At 41.9% G+C, this 27347-nt stretch overlaps 1 protein-coding gene across 7 annotated transcripts in view; it reads right to left on the reverse strand.

Moving 5' to 3' along the window:
- LOC143136425 (NXPE family member 3-like) overlaps positions 1-27347 on the reverse strand; it is a 51121-nt gene that overhangs the window by 18133 nt on the left and 5641 nt on the right. For 2 of the 7 annotated variants that reach the window (XM_076297134.1, XM_076297128.1), the window contains exons 1-2: positions 25144-26234; positions 24898-24959 (exon numbers count right to left, since the gene is read on the reverse strand). The exons of 1 other annotated variant lie outside the window; for it this stretch is intronic. In XM_076297134.1, the coding sequence (XP_076153249.1) occupies positions 24898-24957 (60 nt within the window). In that variant the 5' untranslated portion in view covers positions 24958-24959; positions 25144-26234. 4 more of the 7 variants (XM_076297131.1, XM_076297132.1, XM_076297129.1 and 1 more) reach the window with 4 other exon arrangements.

Genomic DNA, 27347 nt, shown 5'->3' on the forward strand with positions numbered 1-27347 from the left:
CTATCTGGGTATATTTATGGAATAAAACTAGACTTCTGGTTGCTGTTTACGGTTAAACTGTGATGATGTGAACACCAGCCAGCGGAGGGCACTTATACAGCCTAGGCTACAATGCACTCGTAGGCTATTTCCCCACAAACCTAGCGGCTGCTTGGACAAATCCACTTGAGGGGTGAGGCAGGGGGGCGCGATCGTAACACACACTGAACCTGTCATGAAGAGGCCAAAATGATTGACCTGTCACCCCCAAGCCAAATGGATGCAACTGCATTTATAGGCAAGGCCTATGCCTACATGACGGGCCGCAAATAGGCTAAATAACTTTAAAAAACAAACAAAACAAAAAAAATCCGCATTTGCCCGGTTGTACAGATTACCAGTCCGAGCCTGCAGGGGGTCGTCACTACCACTTGGGGGGGAAATTCTCACTATTTTTTTCTGAAAGCTACATATCTCTGGAGTATAAAATGGTATGATAGCAAGTTGGATCTTGTAGCTTTGTGGCTGTACAGGCCTTCAAAGTTGACCTCTGATTTGAAAAAAAAGGAAATTCCGCCTATTGGCTTTTTTTTGTTAAAACACTCATAAGAGCCCAGAAAATAATCCAAACCTAATTATTACTGATGCATATGTGGTGTTTGATGTTGGCATACATATTTTGACTCATTATGTGATTTTGCTCTTTATTTTGGTTGATAAAATTCAAGATTTATGTGCAAAAAAAGCTAATTTGAGTTTTCAGAGCAACATGTTACGGCAATAGGCCTACCTGAATGCAGACCTTATTGATCATTACTTTTCTACCTTCCTTAATTTCAATTGCGAGTTGAAATTAATGTTAAATGATGACATACATAGGTCTGCAGTACAAATGTTTTTTAAATTGTAGCTGAAATGAATACAAAGGATCTTTAATCTATTCATTGAATTCATCATCGTCAGAACAGGAGTACAGAGGATGCCATCTCTATGGCATATCACTCTGCCCTGTCCCACCTTGACAATAGCAACACCTACTGTATGTAAGAATGCTGTTCATTGACTTCAGCTCAGCGTTCAACATCATCATCCCCTCCAAACTGATCACCAAACTCAGTGAACTGGGCATCAATACCCCCCTCTGCAGTGTTGGGAGGGTTACTTTCAAAATGTATTCCGTTACAGAATACAGGGTACATGCCCAAAAATGTAATCTGTAACGTATTCCGTTACGTTACTCAATCTGAGTAACGTATTCTGAATACTTAGATTACTTCCGCATTGAATTGCATTTTATAAGTGTAGGAATGCGGCCATCAAATCCTGCTTAGGCCTACTACTAAACAGGCCTATTCTGGTGTGTTCTTCTGTTCCAAATGGCTGAAGTGTTAGGCCCACACAGGAGAATGTAAAGTCAACTAAGCTACCTGATACAACTTTAAAATAGCAAGGTGACCATTAAAACTACAGCAGGCGACTAGGCTAATTAAAATAAACAAATAAATAGGCTACTTTAAGGGCGTAGCCAAAAATTATCGATCTAATGTGTGTCTCAATTGTCCCCCGCTGACCACCTCACACATTTCTCTAGAACGACCTTACATGACACAATGCAATAAAATATGCCAGTTTTTAGGACACAGAATAATGTTTGTAATGATACCAGTTACGTTTAACAGTAACATAAGTGTAATGAACTATTCATTGTCGAAGGTGCATGGTGAAGTGAAATTCTTACTTTGGAAAAAAAACATTTGCCGATATCCTTGGATGGGAGATACTTGTGTCGTTCAAATTTTCCATGATCAAAACTAATACGCATGTGCATAGCAAAAATCACAACTTGGGCTTGCTGTGCAAGCAAGATATTTAAGGTGTCTCAATTGTACACATGTCTCAACTGTACTCAGTCAACCCTAATTAAGGTGTGCCTGTGAGATTTTTCGGTGGCATCAACCCAGTAGGCTACAAGTGAGGGGCGCATATGACAGGTGGAACGCAAATGACCTGTAAATGTAAACACTATGGGCTAGGCTACTGTATATCAGTGCTCTCAAAATGAACGTGATCGCGTAATGACAATCAAAAACCGCACGTTAAAATATGCTAGGCCTACTCGCAAGAATAATTCTTCAGAGGCTGCACCATATAATTCATTTTAAAACGTAAATGTAGATCTAGAAAAAATAATAATCTATAGGCTAAAGCTATTTTAAGTTAGAATAAAAAACTTAGAATGCAGTGCCTATTTTAGAGATTGGTTTTATTGTAGCCTAGGTCTAAATCAACACGTGAACTAGGCTTTGTGTAACCAATTGGCCGAAGTAGCCTGAGCTATTAATACTTGGGAAAATATCCTTTGAACAGACATCAGGAACCACGATCAGTGAGGAACAGGAGTTAGCTCCACTTACTTTACTCAATTTGCTGTGCAAACAGTAATTTCAGGGTCTCCGATGACGCTTCCATAATGCGCGCTGGCTGCGTTTTGAGGCTAGTGCAAGACGGCAGGGCTTGGATTTAAACATGTAAACAATTTCATCAAAGCTTTCAGGAGCTTCTGGGAAATGGAGTTGCCTTAATTTATTTAGAGAGTGAACAAACTTATGAAACAGATAAGTATCGTCATGTAATCCATTGATTTCAACAATGTAACTGTATTCTAAATACCAACTATTTAACTTGTAACTGTATCGGAATACAGTTACTCATAATTTGTATTCTGAATACGTAACGCCGGTACATGTATTACGTTACTCCCCAACACTGCCCCTCTGTAACTGGATTCTGGACTTCCTAACTGAGCCCTCTCCTCTACTCCCTCTTCACCTACGACTGCACACCTGTACATGGCTCTAACACCATTGTCAAGTTTGCAGATGACACTACGGTGATTGGGCTCATCAGCAACAATGATGAGACGGCCAACAGGGAAGAGGTCCAGCATCTAACATTGTGGTGCACTGATAACAACCTGGCTCTCAACACCAAGAAGACCAAAGAGCTCATTGTGGACTTCAGGAAGTCTAAAGCTAGCACGCACACACCCATTCTCATCAACAGGACTGAGGTGAAGCGTGTCACCAGCTTCAAGTTTCTGGGTGTCCACATCTCTGAGGACCTCTCTTGGACCCTCAACACCTCTACCCTGATCAAAAAGGCTCACCAGCGTCTCTTCTTTCTGAGGTCCATCTGTCTCCTCAGATCCTGGTGAACATCTACCTCTGCAACATCGAGAGCATCCTCACCAACTGTGTCAGTTTGGTATGGCAACTGCTCTGCCCACGACCAGAAAGCACTGCAGAGGGTGGTGAAAACTGGCCAACGCATCACCGGTTCCTCACTCCCCTCCATCGAGGCCATCTAGGGCAAGCGATGCTTGCGTAAGGCGCGCATCATCAAAGACTGTTGAGTTCTCACCCCAACCACAGACTGTTCACCCCACTCCCCTCCGGGGAAGGTCTCTCCGCATCCGAACCAGCAGGTTCAGAGGAAGCTTCTTTCCTGCGGCTGTCACCCTACTGAACTCTAGCTGTGCATCCCGGTGACATCCAACAAACTAAGCCCCCATCACCCCCTGCCCCGCCCCCGCCTGATGCCTCCTTGCCTGTGCCTGTTGAGGTGTCCACGACCATGGCAGCCTTGACAGGGACAACAAGGACGCGGACATCCCCTAGCCCCCCCCCCCCCCCCCCCCCAACAACTGCACTACCCTATCCCACCCATAGTTTCTATTTATTTACAAATGTACATACTGTAATTACACTTATACTGTACATAGCCATATTCTACTGCTTTTTATCCTGCACATTCACTTATTATTAATACTATTATAATGTTTCTGCACTACAATGGTACTGTTACCACACAGCACATAGTTGTACATACTGTACATATCTGTCTATATGGTTCATACTAAATATCTATATTTTTTCAGTTTTTCTGTAATATATTGTTAATACACTGCATACTGTATATCTATATTGTTCTTACTACTACTATACTGCCACTACATTGCACATACCGGTACATGTTGTTCATACATTGTTCATATTACATAGCCATATTTATTCTGCTCTTATAAGGTAACTTTTAATACACCGAATAGTACATTTACAAATAATAAATAGCATAGCAATGCAGACCTATGTAATCGTTTGTATTTCAAGTCTCTGCTGGGAGGTAGGAAGGTAGAAATACATTGATTAATGAGGTAATGGTCATTTCAATTTGTGCTGCAACACCTTGTGTCTCTGAAAATGTAGATTTGCTCATTATTACACATACATCTTGAATTTTATCAACCAAAATGAAAGGCAAAATCACATAATGATTCAAAATATGTATGCCAACATCAAACACCACATATGCATCAGTAATAATGAGGTTTGGATTATTTTCTGGGTTCTTATGAGTGGTTTAACAAAAAAAAGCCAATAGGCGGAATTTCCTTTTTTCAAATCAGAGGTCAACTTTGAAGGCCTGTACAGCCACAAAGATACAAGATCCAACTTGCTATCATACCATTTTATACTCCAGAGATCTGTAGCTTTCAGAAAAATATAGTGAGAATTTGCCCGCCCCCCCAAGTGGTAGTGACACGCCCCTTTTTGGGCCTGTGGCTCATGGACTACATCTGAGCTAACGTTCATTCCCAAACAATCCTCTATTTTCAAAGGTGTTTCAAGTAACATTAAGGAAGAGCATGGCTCAAAGTAAAGTAACTAGGGCTGAGACGACGTAATTGACTAGACTACATAAAATGCTTGTTCCACTGACTCCAAGACTGTGCAAAGGATATATATATATTAAAAAAGGGAGAAGAATAAAGAAAGAAAGTCCAAAGTGCAAAGTGTTTAGGCTATGCTGTGTAATCCTGTGAGATATGTGATACTCATCCATGCCACTAGGTGGAGTCATGTATTCGTTAATAAGGATATGCTACCTAGCCTAGAAGTAGAGTGATAAGGATATACTATGCAATGCTCATGTTGGCTGTAGGCTGTTAACACCAGTTTGAATAAAGTAGTTAAAGCAAGTAAGTCGTGTTATTCTACTACACAACATATTGGCGACGAGGATGATGACCTTGCACTTAAGACAGCCTGCGCCGTTTCTACAAAACGTTGGTGAACCGCCGATACCTTTCAAGGCATGGATTCGCAAGTTTGAAAACTTTCTTCTGGCTATGTCTGACGAGGACTTAGTCAGAAAGCGCATTGTTGATTCACTGTTTGGGCACGGAGGGCCAAAGAGTCTTTTACACACTTCCAGTTGCAAACGAGTCATACGAAGAGGCTTTGAAGGCTATCCAGGATTTTTTTTCACCAAAAGTGAACGTCGTGGCTGAACGTTACCGCTTCAGACAACGAGGTCAGCGCACAGGCGAAACTACAGACCCGTTTGTGGCTGCTTTGAGGGAGCTAGTTGCAACATGTCAGTTTGGAGCAATGGAAGAGGAAATGTTACGGGACCAGATTGTCGAAAAGACAAATTCAACGCGCATCAGGGATCGTTTGCTCCTAGAGGTACCATTGACTCTATCTAAAGCTTTAATAATAGCACGCCAGATTGAGACGGCTGTAACAGAGGCTAAAGCTATGTGCACAGAAAGAACCGATGGCGCGGTACATGCAGTTCAAGTCGAAGGCTCACAGCAGCATGGCAAGTTCAGGAGGGGGGAAAGTCAACCGCCTCCGTCTTCTCAAAAAGTACAAGGAGAAACATGCTACAGGTGTGGTTCTGCTCAACATACAGCTAATTTCCAGGGGTGTCCTGCTAAAGAAGCACTTTGCAATGCCTGCAAAAAGAAAGGACATTTTGCAAAAGTATGCAGGGGTAGCAAACAGGTTCAGGAGATCGCTGTGCCTGAGGTAACCATTTTGAATGTGAGTGTTGGAAATGCTTGCAATATCATGCATAGGTGCCAACTCTCACGCATTGGCCGTGAGACACACGCATTTGATTAGTTTCACACACTCACACGCCACACCCCCGATTTCTCACGCTCAACCCGGTCGGTCAGATGCATAGGTCAGATGCCTGAAAAATTAGTTTAGCCTTTCTATAGATCTACCTGTTGAGCCACGGTTATGCTTTCAGAGACGGTGAGAGGGTTCAAGAGCACCCCCTATCTGTGGAATTTTCTAAATTTTCTCTCATTTGCGATGCTACTTCAGAAGCCGTCCCAGGCGCATTCCCCCCGCATTTCCCCGGCTTCAGGTATGCTTTGAGTATTATTGAGTATTTTTCACGCTGAAGTGTCAACCTGGTAGATAAAATAACTGGCAGATGAGGTTCAACTAAACTAAACCTATACATATGCTGTCACACATCAGGTGAACGTGCGGAATCTAAGCTTTCCAATGATATTAGCGCCAAGTTGCTGTGATAAATGGTTCGCGAGAAAATTAACATTGAACCGACGTGCAATTTAGGCTAATCATATTTGCATTTTGCACACAGTGCACACCCATTACTCTCGGTTTAATATTTCACTAACCCTTCACACAACACGTGGCAAACCCAATATCACAATAAACAGCAAACCATACCGAATACGAGGATATAAAGCATGCCTCTGTGCAATAAGTGGTTTCTGAGTAATCCGGTTTTGAAATTGCAACACATTTCTACATAGCCTCATTGGGGCGAAATTATAATGTATTAATGTAAACTATTTGTCAGTAGGCCTACATACATTTTTGTAAATTGCTCAGCCATAGATTATCCCACTATCATGGTTCTTATATTGTCAGGTTCCAGCCAATCCCATTACAGATAAATGAATATATTTATATTGGCATGCTTCCTAGTGACATTAATGCAAAAATATGAAGAAAATCAAATAACGAGACACAAATATTGATATAAAGCCTGACATAAGCCATATGCAAACATTCACATCATGCAGATATGGGTACATCCTGAAAAAGGAATAGCATGTAGGCTATAGGCTATGGCCATTGCAATGACCAATATATTATCTTAAATAAACTAGCTGAATAACACAGGTGACCACTTCTGCATAATTTCATTAAGTGCTGAAATGTACACACATTTTTGAACATTTCTGAACTGTGAAATGTAGCATATGTTTTTGTGGTTGTGAACTTATTGCAATATCAACATAACTATTCCACCTGTGTGTGCATGGTTATAATTCTGAAGTGCAAAATAGCTTAGGCTACAGCACAAATATTTCCATAAAAATAAGCAAGTCTGAATTTATTTTAAAAGTGCACCTGATTAATGCATTTAAAAGTTAAAATATACAAACATTTCTTAAATTCTTACAAAACACCCACCCACTTTTTAAAATTGTTAGTTTGGACCCCCCCACACACACACACTTTTGCCGTGCGAAATACCAGTGCTGTTTTCAGCATCTGTTTAGTGCTTCATTGTCATTTTCATTGGATTCTCCCATTTGCGCGTAAATCGCTCATAAATTTTTTTTTTTTGTTACACGCATTCTCCCATTCCTCTTCTGTCACACACACAGTGACAAGCGCCAAATCTCCCGCAGTGTTGAAGAGATCAGTCATCCCCCTCACTTTTGATAAGGTAAAAAGCCTTATAGGTACGCCAAATAAATAATAACCTATACTGTAGGTCTACGCTAGGCTATGTAAAACTCCCCATTAACAGCATCACGTCACTAACCACAGCTAAGACTGCACAATCTCTATTCACTCTGTTGGATATCTGAAGCCAGTTTGTCTACTTAGATACTGTAAATCCTCAAATTATGGCCGGGGTCTTAAGACAAAGTACAGGCCTTTAGGGGCAGGATTGTATTCGAGACAGCCCTTTATTTCTTATGCAAGTTTTATTTTGAGACATGCGTTTCTTGGAGCGGCATACTGGTAGGCCTTCAAAAGCATGACATTTTCGGTTTAGTTTGATATTTAATTTACTTTTGGACTGTTTGATTATATTGTTAAATGTTGGGACTGATGGGCACTGAAATCTGGGGAGGTATTTGATGATCACTATTACGTTTCATGTAGTTGAAAGAGTGTCGGGATTTCAAACAAACCATTCGCTTTCATGCGTTCATTGAACGTCTGCGGTGCTGTAATGGAAACCTTATTGCGTAGCCAAGTAGAGTTATTTTTTAATTATGCATGATTTACTTTTTATTAATTTCGTAGGCTGGCTTTATTTTGTTATATAGAAGTATCTAAATAACCTGTTAAAATGTACCAGAATTTAGGAAATTGCATCTAGTCCAAAAAAATATTTTTTTTTGTCCCTGATATGTCCCACCCACTTTCACAATGCCTCCGACGCCCATGGTCCCAGTAGTAGGCTAGATCCCTTTGATACCAATGTTCATTTAACTCTGGGACCCTGGTCCCAGGGATGGATTACTGCACGGACCTTCTGGGCCCAGACCCAGGGGGCCAAGGTGTCAGGGGGCCCTGAAGCCCAAGCCTTTGCATGGAATCATTGCCTCAATATCAACACATCAGGATGTAGGCTATGAATCTGATTGAATTTAGTATTGGCCATCCCCAAAATGCTAGCCTGACGAGCCAGACCCACATTAAAATGTAGGGTCTGGGCACTCACCGTTCGCAGTGCTCAGTCCGAGTGGCCGGATAATCGGTTGTCTTTCAAATTCCCTCTGCACGCAATAGGACAGCACTGAGTCCCATGCGTTTTCCCACCAGCGGAGCTAGTTGGACAGTTCAAACTTGTCATCTGCCATCTCAAAACAAGCTTAACTCGTGTCACACTGTTGGCCAACAGCAATATCCATCTTCTTTGTTTTCAAGTAGCAGGGAATTCAAGCCAAACCGTTGCAACTCTGCCATCCATCATTATGTTATGCCCCCCTAACGACTCTATAGACGATTTGATTGGCCTGATAGAAGTTTAATTTTTCGAGCTCACAAGCCAACGGAGAGTTGCTAGACTAGCCCTGGAAGCAAATGTAATTTGCTGCCGCTAGGGTGTGTCTAGATTTCTAAGCTACCAAAATGCACCAGAATACAGGAAATCACATCAAACAAATGAAAAAAAACCCCCTTCCACATATGCGACAATTAGTGGGGAGCCCTTAATACATGTGGGCCAGAGGCCCGAAAGTTCATAATCCGTCCATGCCTGGTCCCTACACCTGAGAACCACTGATGTACGTTTTGTTTACTGTACGGTATAATGCTGAATGAGCCAAATCTCACTCCAAATCTCACTCCAAGGTTTTTTGAAAAGTTGGCAGCCCTGAAGACACTCTGGCACAATGTGACAATCAACCCCATCACGGGGTTGGTTGTCACAGGGTATGGGGTTGGTTGTCCCTATAGATTTTCAATGGGATTTCAGTGATAAAATGGGATCTTAAAAAATGATGTGTAACTTTTTAGTTTTTTAAGCTAGAAACTGCAAATAAGTTTTAATATGAATACCACCCCTATGATAGTTGTCATCAATGCCCCTTATGTTTAAACAATGGGATTAAAGGAGGTGATCAGTTACTTGAATTGTCTACTGTGTTGAGAAATAAACTGAAATCATTTTCAGTGCTAAAAACTCTTTATTATCATGTAAGTTGCCTAACAGCAAACAAACAGACCAACAGTCTTAAAAGGTTTACAATACAATATTCTTAACAATGTACTGAACTAAAGTAGGAAACCCTGCGCAGGACAGGCTGTGCTTCATTCAGAGTCACAAGAATCACAGTTGTGACAGATGTATGCCCCTGGATTGCCAGGGGTACAACCTTTGTGGGCCCACATTTGGCAGCGAACACATTTGAGCCATACTTCACATGTGACAATCAACCCCACGAGCTATGTGACAACCATCCCCAACTGACCTCTTGACAAAGATGTTAACCTAGCTGCCACATGGCTTTAACTTGATAGCTAAAATATGACTCAAAATAAAGCTACTACCTTTGGCTTTTTAATGAGTGTTTTGTTTTTGAATTACTAATATCCTACAAGCTCTCAATACAAAAACAACACCAACATGAAAATTTACTCTGACCCATGAAATTTAAAAATTGTCTCCTCACCTCAATGTTGTGTGTCTGCTTAGCAAAATTCCTAGTGCAAATGAGTAAGCTATCAAAGGGTAAAAGTTTGATATCAAAATTTACCACAGCGCCACCTAGTGTGCCTGGAATAAGCAATGTGACAACCAACCCGTGAGACAACCAGCCCCGGTCAACCTTGGAAATGCGCACACCTGCGAAATGAATAACGAAAAGGAAAATGCATGAATGTGTTGGTGATTTTGTTTTTGGTAAAACAAGGCCAAGGCAGTAGCCATAGAGTCAACAATGGGAGGGACCAAATGTTCCTGTATAAATTCATGAACGGAGGAAGTGATATGTGTGTTTTTTTTACAATAGTGTTTAATAGTAGGCTATTACATAGCCCTGTTCTTTCCCTTTTCGTATTCTAATGGGTTAGGGATGAATAATGTACAACTGTAAATACGTCCAGTTATTAGATTAAAGTTGAACAAGTTGTGCAACATTTACATGTTTGCTCTGCCTGCATGAAGTTCAGAAAGGGACAGCTACCAGTCAGTGTGCGAGTTATTATACCACGGTATCCGGGGGAGCCGGGGGGTGGGGCGGGTACGGGCAATTTTTTTGGAGGGCTGCAAAGTTTAAATGCTGATCCTGTCATTAATAGCAACAGTATAGACATATGCCTCCGATGCTCCAAACCTTGCTGCCAACCTATTGTCACTCATTTATATGGTTTTGGTTCAGTAGCCTATTCTGTTTTGTTCAAGCTTATAGAACAAACAGTAGTATTTTTGGATGAAGAAGAATGACGAATACCCTGAAAGGTGCAGGTGCACCATGTTTAAAGTGAAGCATGGCCATGGTCAGATTAGGCCTATTTTGCTTCCTCTGGCACTGATAATCCTCTGCATATAAAGGGGTAGGTACAGTCATTCAATTATTTGGAAATCCTTGGAGAACTACTTGCTTTAACTACTTTATTCAAACTGGTGTTAACAGCCTACAGCCAACATGAGCATCGCATAGTATATCCTTATCACTCTACTTCTAGGCTAGGTAGCATATTAACGAATACATGACTCCACCTAGTGGCATGGATGAGTATCACATATCTCACATATCCCCCTTAATAAGAAAACACATACCGGTAGTAGTACATCAATAGTAACAGTGTAGGCCTATTCACCTTGGAACCATACAGTATATCAACCCATTAAGTATATAACATTTGCCAACACTTGTATTTAAAGATATGAGGAGCAATAAACTCGTTTCAATTTCCAGCTCCGGAGATTCTTATCTACAGTATATATATATATTTTGTATTAAATGTGAACTGATCATGTAAAACCCTTACAGTCAAAATGAAGAATGACTTGAACCTTTGTATGATGTATCTCTTACTCTACTAGTAATTCATTTTTATGGACTCAGCACAAAATCCTTAGTCCACTCTGGAGCTCTTCTGCACCTGACCGGTCTGGCAGGCGGTGTAGCTACATCAGGTTGTGGTGTAGCTGGAGTGTGTTCAAAGTTCAGAGGTAACAGCCCGCCCTCACATTCTTCCATTTGAAGAGAAACCGGTGCAAGGTACGAAGCATTCCAACAGCGTCCATCAGAGAGTAGGTAAGTGTACTGTCCCCTCTTTTCCACCACTCTCACCCGGACATATGACCCACACTGGAAGGACACGCCTTTGGCCCCTCGTTTGTGATCAGTGTAAGCTTTGCTTTTCCTCTGGTTTTCTCCCACCTTGGATGCAACTTGCTGTAGAGATGGTGAATGGTTTTGTGGAAGTGGACAACCCGCCACATGAAGTCTGGTGCGCATGGGTCGACCATGCAACAGTTCCGAAGGTGAGCACTGGGTGGTGGAGTGCGGTGTAGCTCTATAAACATGGAGGAACTCACGTGTGAACTCTTTGGTTGTCCTTCGAGCAGCGCAGTCTGCAGGGTGTCTTTCAGGCTTCGATTGAAGCGTTCAATCTCGCCGTTTGCTCTAGGATAGTAGACCGATGATTTCCTGTGTACAATCCCCCTGTCCTGGAGGAACGTCTCGAACGTGACACAAATTGAGATCTATTATCCGAAATCAGCTCTTTGGGGTCGCCTTCCCTGCTGAAAACAGATGACAAGAACTGGATGACAGTCTGAGAGGTGGCATGGGAAAGAAAAGCCACTTCAGGCCACTTGCTGTGGTAATCGATCAGTGTAACTGCAAAGCGACAATCTATGGGTGCTCTTTCAAAAGGCCCCACTATGTCTATTGCCACCTTCTCCCAGGCACCATCAGGATATGGCACAGGCTGTAGTGGAGGAGTGTGAGTGACCGCTGACTTGTCATGGGACTGACACGTGATGCATGATTTGATAGCAGTCTCTACCTGAGCATCCATGCCAGGCCACCAGTATGCTTCTCTGAGTCTTTGCTTTGTCCTCACTATGCCTTGGTGTGTGTCGTGGGCCAGGGAGATGAATTTCGACTGAAGACTGTCTGGCACCACGAGTCTGTGTGGGCCACGTACCACACAATCACCCTGTAGGGAGAGTTCATATCGAAGTTTGAAGAATGGCTGCAGGGCTGGAGTGAGGTGTTTTGCTGAAGCAGGCCATGTTAAGGGTAAGAAGTCCACGCAACTCTGTTTGAACAGGACATGAGGTGCATGCAGCCTTAAACTCAGCATCGGTAACAGCTGTCAGTGTAGAGGTAAGTTGCGCTACCTGCTCATTTTTCCCATGTTACTCACAGCTCATTATTTGTCTTTGGTACCATGATATGAATGACTAAACTTACAGTATTTTCTTTTAATGCGCGTGGCCTGAATTTGCCCTTTAAACGCATACGTTTTCTGGAGGTACTTAGAAGGAAGGGAGTGGACATAGCCATGGTCAGCGAATCCCACCTGCTTCAGAAGGATGTCCATAAACTGCAGAATAAACATTACTGTGTAAAGGCAAACTCTTCAGCCCTTAATAAAACTAAAGGAGTATTAATTGTTGTCCGCAGCAACTTTCAGTTCACCAACTTAGGTGTGGGTAGTGACTTAGATGGTAGAATCACTTTTATAAAAACCATTATAGAAAATAAGAAAATTGCCTTCTTGTCTGTTTACGCCCCTAACAGTTTGGATTCTGAGTTCTATGCGCGATTGTCTAACACCATGCATGATCTGGCAGATTACCGGTTAATTATTGGAGCAGACTTTAACGCAGTCTGGGACCACTCCATAGATAGGACGGCTGTAGTTGAGGGCAGTGATTAGAGATCAGCGTCTGGTGCATTAAGAAAATGAGCTCAGGATTTTTCGGTAATTGATATATGGCGTGCTACCAATCATAATCGACAAGACTTCTCGTTCTTTTCGGCAAGACATCAATCATTTTCTAGAATAGACTTCATTTTTACATCCAAGGATCTCTTTGAAAAGGTAAGTACGGACATGCTCTCCCTGGCCTTTTCAGACCATAAGGCTGTCATTTGTAACGCTAACCTTTCTGTAGGCTATCGCATGACCGCGCTCCACGCTGGCGTCTTAACACCTCTTTATTGCGCGATGAGAGCTTTGTGAATCAACTTGAATCTGGCCTAACAGAATTCATATCATTTAACGAGCATTCAGTCGAGGACACTCGCATTCTATGGGTTTCCGTGAAAGGTTATATTAGAAGTAATTGTGTATCGTTTGCGTCCAACTTAAACAAGACTCGTCAACGCAGGATTCTTGAATTAGAACGCGAGCTTGGGTAATTGGAATGTGCCATGCACAACAACGTTTCCCCAGATTCAATCACCCAACGGAAAAAAAAAAAAGACGAGTTGAATTCATTATTCCGACAGCGTGCTGAATTTCTTATCCACCGCACACGTCAAAACCATTACTTTGAGGGAGCCCGCCCCAGCCGCTCACTTGCCATAAGCCTGCATGCCAGTGAAAACTTCGCGCATATACCTGCCATTAAAACATCAGAAGGAGTTCTGGTTACGGACCCCAAATTGATTAACTTCACCTTCCGTTCTTTTTATTCCAACTTGTACAGTTCTGAGGTTCCATATCACTCCTCTAAACTTGACACATTTTTTAAGGATTTAAAGCTTACAAAATTATTGCCCCATGAGGCAGCATCCCTAGATAAACCTTTTACAATAACCGAATTGGAGATGGCTTTACGTAGCCTTAACAAAGGGAAATCGCCTGGGTTTGACGGAATTCCTCCTGAACTGTATTTGTATTTGTATTTTGGTCGCAGCTTGGCCCTCTGTTGCTGAACAAGTTCAACCATGCCATTTCAATTGGCTCTTTTTCGAGAGATGTTAACACCGCTACGATTACTTTACTTCATAAAAAAGGAAAAAACCCAAATGAATGTGCAAATTATCGTCCTTTATCTCTTTTGAATGCGGAATGCGGAATGCTCGCATTAAGGCTTGAGCCCCTTATGAATAAGCTCATCCACCCTGACCAAACTGGTTTCGTAAAATCTCGCCTATCTTCAGACAATGTTCGCAGACTACTGCATATAGTAAAAGCTTCTGCTGAGGTTCAAACTCCTTGTGCTGTGTTATCTCTGGATGCGGAGAAAGCTTTTGATCGCCTTGAATGGCATTACTTATGGGCTGTTCTTCACCATAAGGGGTTTGTACGAATTTCATCAACATGATAAAAAAACTTTATGCTTCTCCTTCTGCCATGGTAATGACGGGCAATATTTGTTCGTCGTTATTTCCTGTGGGCCGCAGCTCCAGACAAGGCATGCGTTCTTTCTCCATTTTTGTTCATTCTATCTCTGGAACCCTTGGCCCAGACGGTGCGTCAGTCAACCCACACTCCTATTACGGTTCATGGAACGGATCATTTCATCTCTCTTTATTGTGATGACATTTTACTATATTTCGGGGATGCAATTAATTCCACTCCACATATTTTGTCCATATTTAATATATTCGGGAGTATATCGGGGTACAAAATAAATTGGTCCAAGTCGGCTCTCCTTCCTCTCAACGATACTATGAGGCAAGCTTCTTTACCAAGCGATATTCCAGTGGTTGATCATTTTAAATACCTAGGCTTATCAATTTTTCCCTCGATTAAATCAACCGTCTCTTTTAATTTCAACTGGACTCTCAGGCAGGTGGAATCTGATTTGGAGCACTGGTCATCCATTCCCAATTCATTTCGAGCAAGAGCTGCCATCATCAAGATGAACATCTTACCACGGGTCAATTTCTGTAGTTAAATGTTGCCCTTAGCACCCCCTGCTGGACATTGGGAGAAACTTCATAAATTAGTGTCTAGGTATGTCTGGAAAGGGAAACGCCCACGGATCAAAATGTCCATTTTGCAGAGGCAAAAACTATCGGGAGGTCTTGGGTTCCCAAACTTCCAGTTTTATTTCTGGTCCTTAACACTTCGTCCTCTTCATACCTGGTTAAAACCGGATGCACAAGTAGCTTGGCGTTCTTTAGAAGAAAACCTAGTAAGACCACATAGGCTTCAGGATTTAATCTACTCTAACATTCCTCTTAAAACCTGTAAATCCAAATTTGGTTCATTAATCTCACATCTTCTTTCCACATGGAGAAACATGGAACCACAATCTGAAAATCTTTCAAAATTCCATCCTCACCTTCCTTTATTTAATAATTATGCCCTTCGCTTGGGTGGTCATCCGATTTCCTTCAGTGGAGCGATAAAGGGATCAATACCCTTTCCGACATTACATCAGGTAATGTACTCAGATCTTTTCGGTACTTTGTTTTTAAAATGTTTTACATTAAAATGGTCTAAAGCATGAATTGCTTTTTTTATGATAAGACAAATTTGAACATGAAAGTGAACTGTTATATTCAATTTACTATCAATATCTCATTGCTCCTACGAATAATACATTTAAATGTTAAAACAGCTTGCCATGCATGCACACACAATGGTGAGCTCTGCTTTCAAGTTTACCCAGTGTAGGCGGTTTGCCATAATGTATGTTAAAACCGCTTGCCATAAAACTGCCAGGTCATGGACAACGGCATTTGCAAGCAAGCTAATCTAACAGGGACTCTATTTTCCAGTTAATTCAGTGTGTTCCCAAATGCTTCAAGAAATGTCTTGTCTTGACCCATAACACGCAGTAGTTTTAAACATGTTAGGCTACATGTCGGTGTTGAAGTGTTTAGATTCCCAGCGCTAGCCTAGTATTTTAACAGCAACTGCTATTCGCTAACACCAGTCAGCGGAGTTTAATTAGCGATAACGTACGCTACGGAGATGGTTTCGTAGCCTCTTTGACAGCTCAGTGACATCAGGTATGTAACCTATGTTTTTGCCAGCTAACTTTTAACATGATCTTCATATTAATTGTGATGCTATATGGGCCTCATGCACATGAAAGATTAATATCATGCCATTATGTTTAACACACCGTGAAATAAAGTTTTCACCTTACAACTTTGCTGATAACATTTCAAATAAATGTCAGTTAGCGCATTAGCAAGGATATTGTGTAATGTATAGTGCTAGGCTAGCCTACTGTTGATGTTGTTTCATAGCCTTTTGCTTGTGTGTAGTTAGGCCCACTGCTAGATTTTGACAGGAGCTCGCATGTCGCTTTAAAGTAAGCTACTTGGGCTCACGCAAGCTGTCAAACACTGTCCACTCCCTATGTGGTGCACCCCTCTGGTTTATACATCCAGTGTTTATCATATGTTAGCTAACTGTATCTGGATGTGTTGCTATCAGAGCAAGACGTTAGAGATGGCGCATGACATGCAGTGATGCCTCGTATAAAAATAAAAAAAAACAACAACGCTATTTAAGCATCGAAATGAGGCACCGAAATCCACGTTGCTATTCGATGCAGTTACTACCGTTTGTGTCGGCACCAGTGCCATATTAGAACCGTGTTTCGGTGCCCAACCCTAATGGTCTCCAATAAGATGTCCATAGTACTTGAGCGGTACATCCCTTGTTCCCCAACTATCTTATTGCTCAGTGATTTTACTGGTCTAGACCTGTCTTTGATGCACCAACGCTGGTTCCTGGTAGGCCTAACTGCTGCCAAGAAGCTTATAGCTCAGAGATGGAAAGCACCTCATGATCTGTCTTATCAACACTGAGTAAATACAGTTATAGATCTGGCTAGGCTGGAGAAATCAGTGGCCATTATGCATGGTGCTCAGGTTAAAAACATTCATTTATGGTCATCCTTTATCGACATTATGTTGGGATAGTAGTCATGGTCTTATGTCCCCTTTCTGCTTACTCTTCCTTTTTCATCTTTTATCTTAATTTGGCATACTAATTTTGTCAACTTTGTTGAGCTGTATCAGATAACCGAATCTCTTTATTTTTGGGCGGGGGCGGGAGGAGCAAGACCTGGGGATGGGGGGAGTGAATGTGGTTGAATGCTGTATGTTGTTTTATTTGATGTGTGTTGTCTTATTTGTTGTCTTAGATGTATTTCAGTTTGTTTATGTGTTTGTTGTATGAAGCAAAATACAATAAAAAATTGATCACAAAAAAAAGGAATGTGGTCGGTACGTAATGTGAAATGTCTCCCCCATAAGTACGTTCTCCACTTTTCAGTTGCCCACACACACCCCAAAGCTTCTTTTTCTACAGTGGAGTATTTCCTTTCTGCCTGGGTGAGTGTGCGTGATGCAAAGGCCACAGTTTTCTCTGATCCATCTGGGTGCATCTGGGTAAGTACCGCGCCCAGGCCATAATCAGAAGCGTCTGTAGTGACAACTGTAGGTATTTTTCTGGGTTAAACAGTGAAAGTGCAGGGCTATTCACTATGAGTTCTTTCACAGTGTCAAAACTCTTCTGAGCCTCAGGTGTCCATGTGAATGACTCAGAGCCACGGAGAAGTGCTCGGAGAGGCTCAACAACAGCAGCGTAGCCTAGTATGAACTTTGAGTACCAGGATGTGAGTCCCAGGAATGAGCGCAGTTTTGGAAGGTCTGTAGGTGGTGGTGCTTGCCTGTCACATGTGTGGCTTCTGGCTGAAGGCCTTTTTCTGACACTGTATGGCCCAGGAAAGAGTTAATTTTTGTCTTATATTGCATTTTGACAGATTCAGCATTAGTCCAGCCTCCTTGATGCGCTGGAGCACCACAGTCAACTTTTTGTCATGTACCTCAGCTGTTGGTCCTGCTATTATGATGTCATCTAAGTAGCACTGGACCCCTTGTATGTCTTTCAGGATCGATGACATCATCCGCTGGAAGCAGCTGGGCCCGGATGCCAGTCCGTATGGCACCCGCTTAAATCGAAACAGGCCATCATGGGTGATGAATGTTGTCAAACTGCGGCTGTCTTTGTGAAGAGGCACCTGGTGATAAGCACTCTGAAGATCTAATGTAGAAAACAGTGTTGATCCTCTCAGCTCTGTAAACATTTCTTCCATGTGTGGCAGTAGAAAGCCATCCACCACTATAGCCTTGTTACAGGGCTGCCAAATTTAGAAAATTCCACAGATAGGGGGTGCTCTTGAACCCTCTCACCGTCTCTGAAAGCATAACCGTGGCTCAACAGGTAGATCTATAGATAGGCTAAACTAATTTTTCAGGCATCTGACCTATGCATCTGACCGACCGGGTTGAGCGTGAGAAATCGGGGGTGTGGCGTGTGAGTGTGTGAAACTAATCAAATGCGTGTGTCTCACGGCCAATGCGTGAGAGTTGGCACCTATGTTGTTAGGCTCTCGCAAATCAACACAGAGCCTCAGTCCTCTACCCCCTTTCTTTGTGGTGACAACTATGGGTGAGACAAAGAGTATAGAAGTAACAAGAGGCGAAACTCTGTTGCAGTTTTGACAACAATCGCTAGTTGGCGCTGCTGTCGCGCTTTCGCCATTTTGGACTGATCATGCCACTATGGCCGTTGACTTCAATCAGAACATGCCAACGTAAACCAGCAAGATTGGTCACTATATTGTGCTCAATTTCGAACCACTAGTTCACACTACAGGTCATATGTATAAGAAAAAAATATTTGAATATCACACCACTCAAATTAAACGGCAATAATATTATGTAGGGCTACATACAATAGATGGGCTACAGATCATGTACATTCACTGGGCAGAGCTACAAGTTTGACAGAAAGACTTTACAATGGATTTTTAATCTACAACATAACAGAAAGTTTACTTTCCATCACTGTTCCCTCCGGACTGTAAGTCTACTTGAAAATACAGTAGGCCTATGGTTAAACTGGAAACAAAATAGACGGCCATCACTTAGCTCAAACTACGTTAGCCAGCCTGTCAACTGGAATGACTAGAGAAGCTAACTAACTAGCATACATGGCTATCAGCAAGCGGCAAAACGATAATTCAATCATTTCACGACGAGGGACATACGTTGGATGAAAAGGTAAATAGGCTAATCTTACATAGCCTACCAACTTCATTTCTCTTAGAAATTGATCCATTTTCTTAACAGTAGGCTACTTTACAATCAGTGCCGCTGATCAGCTTCGTAAATCAAAAGCACCAATTACCACCCCTTTCGTTCGAAAATTCTAAAACAACGATGTTTTTTAATACCTCAAAATAACATTTGATAAATGAACCTTACATTTTTCAGTAGCCATAGGTGTGTAGATTTGAACCAAATCTGGTTTGGTTCTTACCGGGGCTTTTACTGCCTGAAATATCCGATTTTGTTAACCACGCTCGGAGTTTAGTGCTGGGCTGGTGGGTGCCTATTTCCATCTGTCAAATCAGTTGGAAGCTAAATTATTATGAATAAATGTATAGCCTTACTCAGAGGCGATTCTAGGGTCTGTGGGGGCCCCAAGCAAAAATTCCAAGGGGGCCCTACCGACAAGTATTATCACCATTATGTTATATCACCATTAGGTTATTATGTTAAATGATAAAAATACAAAAAGCGTATTATAAAAATTCTTATATTTTGACATGTATCTCACAAAATATAATTTTGAGTGCATGGTGTAGGCTATGTATGAACATGCTTTGCCATAGAGAAACACACGATAGCGTTGGATTATAAACATGCTTTGCCACAAAAACAGACAAAAATTCGTAAACGTGGGGTAAGTCCAGCTATATGAAGTTATTATTTTGCTGTCACTTCTTCTGTTTTATAACCCAGAAGTATGTACTTGATATCAAATGATAGCTCTGTGTCTCCTCTTTCATCTGACGTGCATGGTATCCGATCACGGGTCCGCGAGTAATTCAAACAAGAGTAATGGGTGTGCAGCGTTGGTTTGTGTACATGACGTTATTATTTTGCAGTTACTTCGTCTGTTTTTATAAGTCAAAAGGATCGATATTCATGGTACCAATGGATAGCCCTGTGTCTCCTCTTTCATCTGATATGCTTGCCATATATATGCGATCACGGGTTTGCGAGTAATTCAAACGATAGTAATGGGTGAGCAGGTGAAGCAGAGAAGTATAGACTGTAAATATGATGCAAATTGATTTAATTTCATGATTTTCTTTTATTTTCATACTTAATCGTACAGACACGTGTGTAGTCTCGTTGGAAAGCCCCACTTCTGCTCTGTCACGCAATATAAGTTTTCTCGCTGTAATGAACAGTTCCGGAGCAATGTAACAAAGAAGAAAGCGTGTGTTTTTTGACGCACTTTGCGTCAATCGGGCAATCTGACAAATTAACGTATGAAAGTATGCAGAGGCGCACCTTGTCAACAGGCAAGGCAAGCAACTGCTTGGAGCCCCGAGCTGCTGGGGGGCCCCGAGACCTGGTCTCAGCGCGTTTTCCGGTGCGACAAGCGAGAACAGTACATCATATGCTATGGCATATAAACAGCCTAGCTATAGGCTACTTGAGCTAGCTAGCGATAGTTACAACTAGTTAAGCAAGGAGATGGTTAACATTATGTTTGCATTTGTATTAATCCCAATGCGATAAGGACCAAGCATGCATTCATTTTTAAAATCGCATTAACGTGTGCAGATTTTTAATTTTACATCGTCACTTGTTCTGTTATCAACGATTCTCTTTGGCTGCTAATATTTGACCCTTTGATGCACCGTTTCTTGTCCTTAAACTGACACAGACACTTGCTAGAAGATAATAAACATTAACGCATGAACTCCCTCCCTCGGCCAGCGCTTCAATGTTGCGCTTTTGTGCCTCTGCTTGGAACATGATAGACCACCTTGAAGGTGCCGCTGCGTTTCGTAGTGCGGTATGATAGGCTATTCTTTTCAAACAGCGACAGCGTTGTTGCCTATCAGATACACAGGCTTTGCATGTGTGAATCCAGGTAGGGTGAACGCAACATTTTCTTTCCATTCCTCTTTATAGGCCCAGCTATTTTTCTCCCAGCTCCAACTCCTAGTTCGCTTTTCACTCTGCATGCTAATATTTCTTGTAGGCAAACAATAAACATAACATTGTCAAGGGGATGGGTCAACCAAGTAGCCTATTTAAGAATAAAAGTAATATAGACTTTATCCAAAGAAATAATTAGAATAAGTCAGGCTCCGTGCTAAACTGTAAATCAATGCCAAACTTATAGTAGCCTAGTGCCCACATTTACTATTCACAATATTGAAAGGGGAGATAAAATAGAGTTCATTAAGAGAAATGAATTACTAATTTTGGGTATAGGACCCCAATAAAACTATTTCATTTCTATACTTTATATTTTGTACAAAGTTTATATTGGAGTTTTAAAGTATTTTTTAGTTATTTATTAACTTTTTTATTCTTTACATTTATATTGTCAAAAAAACAAGGTTTTTCATGTTTGGAACATTTTAATTAAAAAAAAAGGATTTATTTCATGAATTTTCGTTGGTGTCAGATTATTTATAGCCTAACATAATGATGATGAACACTGGTTGGTAGGGCCCCCTAGGAATTTTTGCTTAGGGCCCCCACAGACCCTAGAATCGCCTCTGAAAGTATGCTTGGTCCGGACCTTACTGCATCGCGATTAACATGTTATGGCTGACAGCCCTAATACAAACATAACGTTAACCATCTCTTTGCTTAACTAGTTGTAACTGCCGCTAGCTAGCTGAAGTTTACTGTCGTATAGATGTAGCAAACCATGTTCAATCTTTCTGCCAATTAACATTAGCCTACTATAGCTTCATTAGGCTAAATGCCAAAATCCGATGTTGATCCGTCATCACTGCACCCTCGATTGACGTTTACCACAGTAGCCTAAATATGTGCGGATTGAACTTTTTTGAACACAGATCCGCTGTTCATAAGGCCATAGCATAGGGCCTACATGTGCACGTACTGTTTGTACAACAGGGCAGGAGCACGCAGAATACATCATTCAATTCTCTAACGACGAAATTCTCGCTTGACCCACCTGCAAACGCGCTGAGACCAGGTCGGGGGCCCCCTAGCGGCTCGGGGCTCCAAGCAGTTGCTTGGTTTGCCTGTTGACAAGGTGCGGCTCTGGCCTTACTCATCATATTTTGCATTTCTCAACACGATTTATGACAGTTGGGGAATTCAGGGTATGAGAAAAGGTTAGATATATTTTTTTTATATAGTGTAAGAAACTTTTTAATCTGGACCGATATCATTAAGTTCTATGACAGTTGTGTTGCGTTCAGTCCAAGATGGCGGAGCTGCAGCTCGGTTATGGGTGCGTTTGTTGCAATGGGACGTTCTATTGAGTTTCGCCTCTTGTTACTTCTATACTCTTTGGGTGAGATCCACTCTGAAGAATCTACAGGCTCTATGACATCCTGCTCCACCAGTTTTTCAACTCCTCAGACACTGCTTCTCTAACAGCAAAAGGCAACCTACGCAGTTTCTGTTGAACTGGTCTGATCCCTGGCCGTACTTTAACCAGGTGTGTAAAGCCCTTAGCACATCCCAGTGTGTTCCGTTTAACGTTCTGGACAGTGGCTGTAGACAGCTTCGTTGTAACTTGGCCATTTATCACTTGCATTTGTAATGCAGAAAACAAATCCCTGCCTAGCACTGCAGACCCGCGTTTTGCAATGTAGAGGTCTGAGACAGTATTACTGCCACCAAAAGTCACAGTCGCTTTCAGGCAACCCAGCACAGAGATATCATTACCCCCATAGTCTTTAAGTCTGTAGGCAGGCTTTTCAAGTACAGCTGTAGTGAAGAGCTTTGTGTACACAGTCTCTGGTAAGATGGACACTGCTGAGCCTGTATCTACTATTAAATCAATGTCCTGGCTCTCCATCTTTTGTGCACTCACTTTAACGGTGTACATGGTTAATTGCTCCCTGTTATAAAAAGGAAAAAACGCACGCACATCCCGATCTAATCCTGGGTGCTGGACAAAACACTTACGATGAGAGAGGGGAAAAAAGTCCGCAACACCAGTATATGCTCCCAAGTTAAAGTTTATTTACCGTGACGTTTCGGGCCAACTCAAGCCCTTCATCAGACGTGAGTCAACAATCCAAAGACACCCATATATGTACAATTAAGTGATCACATGATCACACAGTGGTGTTACACAGGCAAGTAATTATCCAATCACAGCAATAGCCAATACATGTTCAGTAATGCAGTGCATACATACATCCATACACATATCTACATTTTCCAGAAACACCTACATACACTATATACAAAAAAAAATTGTACAAAAAATTACAGGAATCCAACAACTACAAAAAACATGACCTCATTATCTGTCCCCCGGATACACAACGGTCAGATGTCAAAGCAGACTGTGCAAATAGTGCAAAATGTGCAAATTGGCATCCATTGTCAAAATGTGCAAATTAGCATGTCGGCATTAAACTCATGTTCACTTATAGTAGCTGTCCATAGAATAAGCAAGTATACACAAACCACATATCACAAATCACCAGCTAGATGTCATACAGACAGTCTGTGCAAAATTGTGCAAATTGGCGTCTATCACCACATTGTGCAAATTCGCATTTCTCATCAGGACTCATCTCATGTTCACTTACAGTACATATCCATAAAAATGTGCAAAATGGCGACTCTTTATCACATTGTGCAAGTTAACGTCTGTATCAGAACTCATGTCATGTTCACTGATAGTACATATCCATAGAGCAAGCATGTCTCCACATCTCATATGTCAAAAAAACAGTCAGCGGTAAGTATACATACGCTAGATATCAAAACAGTCTGTGCAAAATTGTGCCGCATGGCATATATTATCACATTGTGCAAATTTGCGTCTCTTGTCAGGACTGTGCAACATGGGACCCATGCTACAGGAAAGGCCTAAGATCGAAGTCCTCATTGAGGCCGCGTGGTGACAGTGTGTCTAATGTATATATCCAATATGCCTCCCTCTTAAGAAGTAATGCATTCACATCCCCTCCCCGACTAGGTGGTTTGATCAGTTCAATTCCTGTATATCTTAAGGACGAGACATTGTGCGAGGCCTGTGTGAAATGAAGTGCTACTGGACTTCTAATGTCATGGAGACGGATATTGGATCTATGTTCAGAGATCCTCGTTTTCAGAGGTCTAGTGGTTTTTCCTATATAAGTCAATCCGCATGGGCATCGTAGCATATAGACAACATTGATGGATGTACACGTTATAGTGCCTTTTATGTGGTAGATCTTTCCAGTGTGAGGATGGTTGAAGGTTTTTGTCTTGTGAGTGAAATTACATTGACTGCAGTTGCCACACCTGTAGTTACCAGTGGGTATTTTGCGTAATTGCTCCCTGTTACAATACATTCTAAAAGTAAAAATTATACACATTTAAAGCCAAGACCCCAAGCTTTCATTTCAGGTAGGAATTACTGCTGAAAGAGTTTTTAAAGATGAGCAATTCCTGCATGTGTAAAAATTGTGACAACCAACCCCGGTCTCCCCCTAACCCAAATCATGTGTCCCGGCAGAGATCAGTGTCAAGCTCTGTGCTCCAACGCTATTAAAATAAGAATTTTAAGGGGAATCATTTGATTATTAATTATATCAACCTACCAAGAGAAACTGCAGCCCGACTGTCAAAATCACACAACTCTTGATCTGAGTATACGTCATCGCTAAAACAATAAAGGCAAGTCAGTCAAAAATGCAGTTCGTCTCTCACGTTTAAAAGTAACTATATACAGGTATAATTGAGCAAAACATACTTTATGATCTGAATAAGATTATTGTGTTTCACACATGATAAAGGATTTAGTCTAATGCTAAATGAATAACCTTAAAAAGAACTAGGCTACTCACGCCTTGAAAGTTTTGAGATGCGCTGGCCGAAAAAGTCAGTCCACCACCGAGAGTAAAATTAAATGTCGCGTTCAACGTGCATCCTTTAACATAACTGAACAACAACAGTCACTGAGGTGAAAACAGGGTGCAACTCGTAGCCTTCACAGTGAGCAATTGACACACACCTCCCTCCTAAGCATAGCCTACTGGCCCTAGGGCTGCAGCATAGTCAGGGTCACCTTACTAGTTTGTCTGGTGCCTGCCTAACCTTATTTGCGTTTTCTGCCTCCATTTTTGTATTTTCTATCCTCCGTTCATGTTCTTGTCTGTTCTTGCTACCAGATTTGTTGACAGACTTCCCCCCCACTAGTTTAGCCTAACAAGAACAGAATCTCTTGATCTCACGTGTTGACTCTTGCCGATGAGCCAACGTTGCCTTCTCCCCACGGGAGAGGGGGACTTTTGATAAAATAAATAAATAAATAAAAACTCCTTATCAGCTAATAGGGAAATTACCAGAAGCAACATGCAGGGTATCTTTACTATGCTAAGACACAATTAGCAATTAATGCAGAATCAGTACAGACAACATTTATTTTCTGGGCCCCCTCCGGACCGACCGTCCCGGTGCGGTTGCGCACGTTGCTACCCCTCCAGAACTGGCCCTGCAGACACCTGCATTAAAACATTTAACTAACAATAGACATGGCCATAGATTACGCATAAAACATTTCACTATGTTTTTATAAATATAAATTACATTTTGTAAACCTATCCGATCAGATTTCCAGCTTAGTGCATTAGCCGACAGTGCGTGGAGGCAGTGGTTCTCAAACTGCCATGGTCACTGGGTGTGCTTGAGTGTGTAATAGTCAGGTGTGTTTGGTGTTGGTAAGCACTAAGCCCCGAGAGGCTACACCGATTTCAGAACAGCTGAGGGGCGTTGCACGACGCATGTAACCTATGGCATCTCGGGGCTTGCTTAAATGTACACAGCGGTCAGATTTTGTAAAAGTCTGCTAGGGAAATTCTTGCTTTCGGTGTTCTTTCTCACAAAAGCATAAAATGACTGTGATCAACTAGCTGACTACGATTGAGCACTCTCCTTCACCAACCTGTGGCACGCTATACGGGCGTCCTCATCGGCTCATACAGCAACATTGTGACAACCAACCCCGGTCTCCCCCTAACCCAAATCATGTGTCCCGGCAGAGATCAGTGTCAAGCTCTGTGCTCCAACGCTATTAAAATAAGAATTTTAAGGGGAATCATTTGATTATTAATTATATCAACCTACCAAGAGAAACTGCAGCCCGACTGTCAAAATCACACAACTCTTGATCTGAGTATACGTCATCGCTAAAACAATAAAGGCAAGTCAGTCAAAAATGCAGTTCGTCTCTCACGTTTAAAAGTAACTATATACAGGTATAATTGAGCAAAACATACTTTATGATCTGAATAAGATTATTGTGTTTCACACATGATAAAGGATTTAGTCTAATGCTAAATGAATAACCTTAAAAAGAACTAGGCTACTCACGCCTTGAAAGTTTTGAGATGCGCTGGCCGAAAAAGTCAGTCCACCACCGAGAGTAAAATTAAATGTCGCGTTCAACGTGCATCCTTTAACATAACTGAACAACAACAGTCACTGAGGTGAAAACAGGGTGCAACTCGTAGCCTTCACAGTGAGCAATTGACACACACCTCCCCAGGGGCGATTCTAGACCTAGAGCTTTGCTGGGGCACAGGCCCCCAACTCCCAATACATTAAAAAAAAAATAATAATAACTGTGCGCGCAATATGAATAAATGGCTAGCCTGATTTGGACCATCACATATCTCCCCTAGGTCACAGACATCCTCCTCCATACTCTGAATAGTTTTACGCCTAGCCCCCATCATGTCCTCATCCGTTTCTTGCCTGTCTCTCCTCCTCCTCCTGCCTGGTATTGGACTGCCCAGCCTGTGCTCTTTCTCCCCTCTCTTCGACCTTCTCCTCCTCCTCCTCCTCCAGCACTCTCTCCCTCAATTGTTGTAGCAGCCACTATCCAGCAACATCCAAACACATAGGCATAAGTAGGCCTATACTCACATGCATTAATTTGTGACAACCAGTGTACAAAACCCAGCCCTGGCCAGATGGAGATACTAGCCCGAATAGGCAGACATGCTGTCTCCCTCGGCCCATGTTATCACTGATGTTCCTCGGATGTTCC

This window comes from Alosa pseudoharengus, unplaced genomic scaffold (assembly GCF_046254945.1).
Source record: "Alosa pseudoharengus isolate Yale_2024_CS ecotype anadromous, Long Island Sound unplaced genomic scaffold, YU_APseudo_1.1 YU_APseudo_1.1_scf_20, whole genome shotgun sequence".
Lineage (NCBI taxonomy): Eukaryota > Metazoa > Chordata > Actinopteri > Clupeiformes > Clupeidae > Alosa > Alosa pseudoharengus.